Source organism: Paramormyrops kingsleyae, chromosome 9 (genome assembly GCF_048594095.1).
Source record: "Paramormyrops kingsleyae isolate MSU_618 chromosome 9, PKINGS_0.4, whole genome shotgun sequence".
In the NCBI taxonomy this organism is placed as follows: Eukaryota; Metazoa; Chordata; class Actinopteri; order Osteoglossiformes; family Mormyridae; genus Paramormyrops; species Paramormyrops kingsleyae.
In genome coordinates, this window is record NC_132805.1 from 21737650 (window position 1) to 21747166 (window position 9517).

General features: G+C 39.6%; 1 protein-coding gene across 2 annotated transcripts; it reads right to left on the bottom strand.

Moving 5' to 3' along the window:
• Window positions 1–1049: 1049 nt before the first annotated feature.
• On the bottom strand, window positions 1050–8168 carry lsr (lipolysis stimulated lipoprotein receptor). Of its 2 annotated transcripts, XM_023801884.2 has the most exons (11): window positions 7944–8168; window positions 6093–6422; window positions 5692–5811; window positions 5359–5415; window positions 4619–4765; window positions 4214–4405; window positions 3818–3874; window positions 3426–3554; window positions 3008–3317; window positions 2321–2885; window positions 1050–2149 (listed from the first exon to the last, which is right to left on the bottom strand). In XM_023801884.2, the coding sequence occupies exons 1-11, from the start codon at window positions 7978–7980 to the stop codon at window positions 2114–2116; spliced, it is 1980 nt and encodes a 659-aa protein (XP_023657652.2). In that variant the 5' UTR covers window positions 7981–8168; the 3' UTR covers window positions 1050–2113. The 2 variants fall into 2 exon arrangements, with proteins under 2 accessions (XP_023657652.2, XP_023657653.2); XM_023801885.2 differs by lacking the exon at window positions 5359–5415.
• Window positions 8169–9517: the final 1349 nt, after the last annotated feature.

The window sequence follows — 9517 nt, forward strand, 5'->3', positions numbered from 1 at the left end:
TCCCAAGAGACATCTCTCTACCAGAAGTTGCTAAACAGCTGCATAGCTGCTCAATCACAGCTTGAAATCTGGAACACAAAAGGACCTATAAGGGGAGTACCAGAGCAGCAAGGAGAAGACAAACCCTTCATCCTCCTAGTCCAAAAATTATGCAAGTTAACCAGCTTTCTCAGACCCTCACATCTGTGCCACTACACCTGTACACATATTCAGTGCAACTCTTAGTATGACCAAAGTACTATTTCTGCTAGACATCATTCTCTCAAATTGTTACTGGATTCCTAAAGACAACTCAGCCAAGACCTACAGTATAAGTATGCTTAATTGGAGTAATCACAAACAAAGAAACCGGTTTCAAACCTAGCAAAAGACAGCTCAGGAAGTAACATGGTGCATAGACTTAAATAACCAGACACTTTCAAATTTCTTGACAGACATTTCAAAATTGAATTAAATATAATCATGAAAGCAAGAAGGTCAAACAGATATTGTTACTGCATCAGACAAAGTGCAGAATCAAAGAGCTCGAGGTTGAGTTCTACACAGCTATCATTCAAAGTACCTTAACATCATCCATGACCATCAGTAATGGAAGCAAAGATGCATGAAGAGGAACCTGGAACAAATGACATCCAAGCTATCAAAGATCATAGGAGTGAGTGCTAGACATGCTTCAGGAGGGGGGGGGGGGCACTAAAACCAACAATTTTTCCGACTATTAACAGTACCTCACAACACACACACTGTACTTAAGTGTACCTGATGCATCTAATGGCATTTTGCCATGATATAACTGTCTTCTTTCTGTCTCCTACTGCTGCACTACACTTAAATCCAAATATAAACTAGGTTAAGTGGCGATAAAATACTCTTGAATTTGAAGTTTGCTATTTGTTAAAAAAAAAAAAAACTCTTACTGTTTAAATGTGTCCAGATGCAGATGATTTGCAGTACATGAAATTATACAATACTTCAAAGCATATAAGACTTTCAGAAGAGGACATGATCACATGGTCACTGTGGAATGTTACAGAACCACCAAATCAGTATTGGGATTTTAAAAAATGAATTTATTTAAAAAAAAATTAAATCAATGAATTTACATTTTCAAGACATTACATGCTGGTTGAATAAAACCATACAGCAACAAATACAGCCATAACTCACTTCCACTGTTGGTTTGTGGTATTTCAGCAAGATAACTAAATCAAAAGCATTTAGAGAGTGACATGATATAGAACTGAATGAACAAATAAGGCATTGTTAATGACAGCAACTGGGGGACAAGGAATTTTAAAGAGAACACTGGGATATATGACATCAACAGAGAAGGACTGCCAAAAGAACTCTTTCAATCCCATTTGTCCATTTGGACACAGTATAAGCTATGCTGGCTTATGACGACAGTATTTTGTCATCTGCGCGTGTGTGTGGGCAAGCCACTCTCCAGCACCATTCTGTGGATTCTTCAGCTGCCTTCTGCTACTGGGAATTCCATGCCAGGGAGGTTAAGATTTTAAAGAAAAAGATCCACTTGTAATCATTTCACCATTTACATACTATAATTTAGGTATGGGTGAAAGGGGGTTGATGGAAAAAAAAAATATATAAAAAAAAGTTTACAAAAATAGGTCAATGGTAAGCAACCAAATTCAAAACATGTAATATTCAATATTCAATATTTCACAGACACCAATCACCTGCAAGAATGTCACAGACAATTATATTGTTAAAGTTAACATATTTAGCTACATACAAAATGTTTAGGATAAAAAGACAGAAAAGTTCTCCATATAAAAATGCACTTGTTGACTTATTATGAAAAAAAAGATGTACATAGCTATTCATATTGAAAAGGCGGATATGCAAATAATGAATCAAGGCTACATACAGTTTAATGTTCAGGGATTCCAAGCAATTAAATTTGTATCAACTCAAGCCTAAACCTGCCCATTTTTACTGACTGATTAGAAAAGCATATGCACACAAAGCCAAAGGTATTCAATAAGCTTTACAAATAAGTACTAGTAGTAGTTCATAAAATGGAATAAAAACATGCTACAGATTTATTCTGTAATCTTTTCCAGAAACAGATTCCCATACTTAATGCACTTTACACAACCAAGCTCTCCCGACTCACAGCTCCATTCTGAAAGTAAATGCAAAGAGCAGTATTAGTAGAATAATACTAGTTCAGACATACAATGCATAGTTACAAGTATTACAAATGTGGCTATATATAATGGACATTATTAAGGTCCATATAAACATCTAAATGGCGTGAGAGAATACTTTGCTTTCAGTAAAGATTCACACTCACCTTTCGCAGGTTGCTTTTCTTGGAAGACGCCACGCTCTCATCCTCACTGTAGGGTGGGGGAGGGGGCGGGAAGTTGTCATTTCGTTGGTCAGGGTAGGAGGATGGTGGCACTAGGGGTAAAGGCGGGGGCCCGCGCCCTGTTCTGCTACGCTCTGAGCGCTCACTCTCACTGTCCAGCCTGTCGCGACTGCGGGCCCGCTGCTGCTCACCCATTTTTTTCCTCTGCAGCGCCTCCTTCAGGAAACCATCCTCATAGTGATCCCTGTCACCCCTCCCACGCTCCCTCTCCAGGTCCACCAGGTCATCTCTGCTATGGATGTTTGGGTTGCGGATCCGTTGCTGTTCACCCATTTTCTTCCTCTGCAGTGCCTCCGTCAGGAAGCTATCATCATAGTAATCTCTGTCACCCCTCCCATACTCCCTCTCAAGGTCTGTCAGGTCATCTCTGCTACGGCTGCGCCTGCCCTCATATCTGCTTCCCCTTGGGTGCCAGTCATCACGCGAGTAATCAGGCCTGTTCCTGTCATATCGGTTATAGTCACTAGAAATGCTTCCTTCATCTAACCTGAATGAGAAAAGGAAAGGAAAACAAGATGGTATTTTTACATTTCAGCCTTGAAACAGTGAAGTATATGCTACAGTGTTCTAGGTGCATAGGAAAACAATCATAGGAAATTTAGCATATACCCTCCTCTGCCTCTTCTAGCTCCTCTTTCATCCCGTGGGGGAGAATAGTTGTCATGGTAACTATGAGCAACATCATCCAGGTAATCGACAGAGCGTGCCCGTCCACGGGCACCCATGTATCCCCCAGAGGGTGCATCACTGCCCCCTGGCCCTCTGTGGTTGCGCCGGGCATACTGGGACACACTACTAATAGTGCTCATGTTCTCGTCCTGGTCTGGCACCGTGCTCAGGTGAGGTGCCTGCGATCTGCCACGATTTCGGGAGCCCAGGTCATCGTGCAGCGAGCTGACCTCGCTCATCCTGTCCATCACTGATAGAAAGGTCACAGCAAAGTGTAAAATTACATTCATGACGGAGACTCTAAAACCAAGTGCTGAGGCGATAACGAAAAAGCAGCAACAAAGATGAATAAACTGACAGCGGTTGTAATTGCCCGAGCTATCGCCGGGTCCAGTGGGGTCCAGGTTGGCCAGCTCCCTCTCCATGTAGTACAGCACACGAGTGGCATTTCCATCGGGGTTGGCCTGGATGCGGTAACCACTGCGTGCTGAAAGCAGGCATATACTGTTGTCATATAAAGCAAATCTTTTGCGTTGTAAGGCTCTGAAAAGCCCCTCTTTCAGTTTTGTTTTACGGTTTTTAAAAAGTCACCAAATTGTTTATGCAAAAGAATAGTGTTAGTTATAAACATTGAACTAGCTGAGACAAGCTAACAACAAGCTTAGTGACAGTTAAACAAGACAGCAAAACCAAATTCAGGTGTGTGGGTGATGGAATTGTGCTTCATGATTCCAATGGCATTTTACTCACTTCCGCTGCCCCCAGTGTCCCTATCGTGCAGTAAAGGAACCTGGGAGCCTTGTCCAACTACAGCAAAAAAGGAAAACGTATTCAATCACAAAGACTTAGCCAAGCTCTTCTCACAATAAAATTAATTTTTAAAACTGAGAAACTACAATATGTACCCATTTAGCTGCTTTTGTGGTAAATTAAATTTTAATCAATAAATTAACTGACAGACAGACAAGACTTATCCTCATCCATCACAATTCAGAGGTGGTCAGAGAGAGCATCGGGCATATCCTATTTATTTATTTGTTTAGCTAACAGACACTTTTGTCCACATACAAGCCAGGCAGATATTACAGGAAGCATAGCAGAGAAGCTCAAATGGGATGCCAATGATTTTAAAACAACCTTTCTTACCTGAACTGGCTCCATCCAAGTCTTGGCCATAACCGTTTGATGGGGGGACAGTGGGCATGGGCAGCATTGGGATGGCAGAGGGGTTTGGCACCATGCTGCCATATGGGGGCTGAGCGTACATACTAGGGGCATAGAGGGTGGGGGCGTACATGCTCGGCACACCTGACTTCACCGCCTTTCCTGCCTCATACACTGTCCATGGAGATCAAGGAAGAACCATGAGGTGTTTAGCAGGCAAGCAATATGCAGCTACTTCCAAATGAGCCTTTTTAAATAACAAAATGGTTTGAATTTCACAGTGGCTTATCCAAATATAAATTAATTTCATAAACAGGAAATTCTGAAAAAGAATCATGCCTGAAGTGCTGCTTTATGTTTAGGCCACAGCAGATGATTAATACTCACAAGCCCTGGGACAGCAGCACTTCTCAGGACAGCAAGGGCAGCTGACATAGCAGCAGCATGTATGCGGGCAGCACTGGCACCAGCAAATCGCAATGAAGAGCACAAGTAACAGGAAGCCCAACACCACCAATACCACCAGCAACCAGTCTGAAAGCAACAGGGGAAGACACACACAGCATTACGGCAGGCGTTAGGATTCATAGCCAAACATTTCCAAGTCCTCCATGTGTTTACCCATTTTACTATGACTGAATACTCTCATGTTGCTGCTATTAAAAGGGTCACATTTTCAAAATATAAACTTAAGCCGGACAAAGCCAAAAATTATAACCGATATATAGTGTCAGGTTATGACATAGGACATGCTGGTTTGTGTGACATCAGACAAGTTTTTGTGAATGTGGTAAGAACTGGTCATGCTCACTGTCATACAACACTTGGCCACCGCAGAGAACACAACCATTTTAAACAGAGTAAATGTACTTACCGAATACCTATTTTCATGGACAGAAAAAAGTTGCCATTGAATCTTGATAGTTATGAAAAAGTTACATATTTACTGTACCTCCACTGCTTCAAAAAGACTCAAACTTTGCATGTAGCTATCTAAACACAGCTTTCTAATATACTAATATCTCACAGGAAGTTTCTCTTGTGAAGGACCCTGCGGGGGGGCATATGCCCGAAAAATCCCTTCGCATAAGCATTCAGGAGCTCTGGTTAGAGGGCAAGTTAAGTACCTTCCATGACCAGTAAGTCAATGCCAGGCAGGAGGTCTGTAGTATTAGACTTTCTCTCTGCGAAAGAAAGACAAACATCGAATAAGGTTCCTTACTTAACTTGTCCGCTTTACCATTGTTCTCAATCTACATCTAAGGTCCTTCACAGAGAAACTTGTGAGAGACGGAAACATCTATAATATAAAAAACCCTTTGACTTCTGATACAAGTAAATCTGATCTTAAATAGGTGAGCTCTTCTAGAAAACCTGGCCTAACCTGTAATGGAGCCACAGCTAAAATGGGGGTGTTTAGTAGAGGGTGAGGGATCACACACATGCTATTAATAACTCACCCAGAACTATAAGCTCCGTATAGTCTTCACTGTTTCCTGTAAGGTCCTGAGAGGAGACTACAGAGCAAATATAGACGCCACTATCACCCCAAGCCGTCAGTGCTATGCTTAGGTCTGCATCTGAAGACAGGATAAGGATGGTAGGTCAGTGAAGTATAGCTGAGTTCAGCATTAAAGTTGAAAGACACAGCTAATTTTGTTTTGAGCACAAATCCATTAATTTCAATAAAATCAAGCACTTGTCAGGAGATCCTTGAACTATGTCATCTTCTAAGAAGCGCTTAGACAGAATTACTTGAGACAGTCAGGGGTCCTCAATATGGTATTATCGATTAAAATGTGTACTCTTCACCCCAACTACCACACCAGAGAATGACAATTTAAATGGCCTCTGTGCTCACTGTTGATGATGCTGATTTGGCGGGCCTGATAATAATCTCCAAGACTGACGGTGCTGCCCTGTTTGGAAGCAACAATACGAACAGTCCGTGTGCTATCGGAACATTCGATGTTTGGATTGTAATTAGGGTTTGCCTGGGCCAGAGCATTGTCAGCACTGCTGGGATTCAGTGCTGCCTGGATGGGATCTCGACAAAATGACTTGTACTTCCAGGTCACCACTGGTGGCTGAATGGATGATGTCTGGTAGTTGCAGGTAAGTGTAACTGGCTGGAACAGGATAACTACATATTTCTTGGTGGGGCACTGGACAGAGATGGCCATGGCAGAGCCTAAGGGAAAAACAAAACCAATTCAAGGGTTATTGGTATTGGTATTTTGTGGGTAATGGGTAATTATTTTAACCATTTAACATTAATAGAATATTAGAATCAAGTTAGCCACACCCCTTCCCCCTTTTGCAACCAAGAACAACCCAGGTGCTTTTATCCCCAAACATGGACAGGGTTATCCAACTTATGGTAAATCTGTGATTGAACTCTTGATCTTTAGTGCACAGATAAGTTTAAATGGAGACAGCACATGAGTCCAATTAATTTACTGTACAACACATTTCCGCAATGCTACTTAAAATTCTTTATATGTTTTTCCTAAAAACTATTCTGTTCCTGTCAATGGTCAATTAATAATAATAATAATAAAAAAATAACTATTAGTGTGCCACATAGATTTCAGCTTCTACTCAATACAATAGGTAAAAACACAATAATAAAAGTAACCACAAAAGATATACTGAAGAGGGAGAGAGAGAGAGAATCTGTGTATGTATGTGTAGCTATATAGTACTTAAAAAAACATTAAAGAAACAGTTCTTAAAGCAGTTTAAAAAACAGGGGGAAATTATTAAAGGATTAAACATTAAAGGTTAATAACCTCTGAAGGCGCGTAATCTCTTCGTGGGCGTCACAAAGTAGTGCGTGATTTCGTTGTAACGAACCATTGTATTGAACCCGAATTTTTAAATGTAACAGGCTTCACGTCTGTCTGTTCATAAGTAACCTACGAGTTGTCCTTAAGTTAGCCGTTCTTAACCAGAGGACTTTTACTGTATTATTTGAATGAGATATTCATCAGTATAAACTTATAAAATCTGCAATCGAGGTGAACTGCCTCGGCTAAAACGAAACCAAATGTTTTACACACACACACACACACACACACACACACACACACACACACACACACATATATATATATATGTGTGTGTATATAATCTTGTTGTGCTGTGTTGACCAGATACAGGTATCTTTGCCACATAAAAAGCATTATAGCTGTTCATGGGCATAGGTAAATAAATCTCTTACAAAGGGAGCCGAGGTAGCGGGATACCGCTAGCGTTATCGTCAATACAAGTAACCAAACAAAGTCTGCCTGGATATGTTTTGTGAAACTCACAATCACAGAGTAGCACTAAAAGAATGGAGCCCGCTTAGAAAATTCACATTGCCATGACTCATTCGTAATCGCAGAGACCTGCTCCAACAAGCCTACGCTTCACGTTTACGAAATCCTCCGCCAAAAACAGAGCACATTTTTATTCATATACTTTGAGTTTTAAAAGACAAGCACTGATAATACACAAATATAACACGTAATACCCTATACCGAAAATCCCCTTCCTGGTTGTAGGGCCTAAGAGCAACTCTGCTAGGTTAAACCAGAAGGGTGCTTATTACTACTTCAAAAAGTAATAAATATATATCAAATAAAATTTTACCTTCTGAACATGTTTCTATGGGGCTTTAAAAACTATAGTACTACAATAATCACGCAATCGAAAAAGAAACACTTACCAAATAAAAAAACGACGACACCCGACATCAGAAACATAGTTGAAACTTTTAAAGATAATCCACTATATAACTTGATATAGCTAGCAATACAAGTTATGATACTTTCCAACAAAATAAAACAGAAATTGACCTTTGGTTTAGTTTACATATATTTTGACACTACGACACAGGTAAACCCTCCATTTCAGCTTAACTTTTGTATGCAAATTAGCTGGACAGGTGAGCTAGTGAAGGTTTACAAGGGAAGTCGCAAAAAGTCACCAGGGGTTTGTAAAATGTTGCGAAGAAGTATTACCAACAAGTAAACATAATACACATCTGCTGTATTTGTTAAAACGAGAAACCCCCTTTATAACTGCTATGAATAGCAATATGGCATTTTCCGAGCGATTTTTATTCTTTTTGCCGAAGGTACATTCAAATAAACCCTCCTCTTCGTGTAAGCACATGGTTTAGACCGGCTGCTGAGTAATTCAGTTTCTCTAGTATCGGTCACTCGCAAAACAAATACCGAGCTGAATGTTATCTGATCCTTTTATGGGCATGGTAAAAATCCGAGCTGCGGAAAAATAAAAAAGGAAATGACTAATTTAATATTATTATCCAGCAATAGATATGTAAGTCATACATGTTAAAATGTTTAGAAATTACGCAAACAAAACGTGAAATAAATTTAGTAAATAATGCAACAGATTTTCTTGGCAGAGCTAGATTAATGCGACTCATTTTGCGTTTGTCAGGTTCTAAGGGTTTACCCATAAATGAAAATTTGATCTTCATATGCCTTTCCGAATTTCTAAAATATATATTTCCAAGAGAGAATTCGTCGCCTGTATCGTTTTAATTTTATCTTCATTAAAATCAAAAAGACACAGGAAAACAGCGGCTATTCACTATATACAAGTAATTACAGTGGCGTCTCTATAGGCCCAATTTACGGAGATAAGTTTCTCGGTAAAATGTCGCAGTTCCGACACTAATTACAGGGAAAATTATAGAACTGCACGCATTCACTAGTGCACAGCCTAAACATTTCCCATAGTAGGCTTATTCCAGGATCTTACGTTAATTGCTTGAACCAACTGGGCTCTACAAAGATTGACATATGCAAATATTTATCAGGAGATAAATCACATAAATCAAGTGTTAAGACTAGATCTAAAAATACATATTAGCCCGTTAAATCAGAAAGGAATATTTGGAAAATTTCATTTTCAAACAAATGTGCATTTTACAATTAATAACTATGAACTTTTTTAGCTTGCTATTATTATTTCACAAAAATGACAAACTTTCTTGTTAGTTAAATGCACAGGGAAAAAAGCAATACATCAGGAGAAAAATATAGACCTTTTGCAATTTAGCAATACTTCAATCTGTTTATCTGGTTTTTTATTTGAATTTCATAGGAAACAAAACTTGACAGGCTTTACAATTCCTTTTCATCAAGTATATGTTTAAAAATAAAATAAAAAACGCTGCTGGTTTTACTTGAGCTCTGCATGCACTCTCAGAGACAATCATAATCATTCTCATCCTTGCTATTGGCCTCACTAATACACCACGTGGCACAT

What these genes read in the sequence shown, in the direction of transcription:
- lsr (XM_023801884.2), bottom strand. Translation starts at nt 7,980, where the DNA reads ATGTTTCTGATGTCGGGTGTCGTCGTTTTTTTATTTG. An exon ending in CTCGGGCAATTACAACCGCT is followed by an intron (nt 3,318 to 3,425) that starts GTCAGTTTATTC and finishes CCTTTCTATCAG; the next exon opens with TGATGGACAGGATGAGCGAG. An exon ending in AGAAAAGCAACCTGCGAAAG is followed by an intron (nt 2,150 to 2,320) that starts GTGAGTGTGAAT and finishes ATTTACTTTCAG; the next exon opens with AATGGAGCTGTGAGTCGGGA.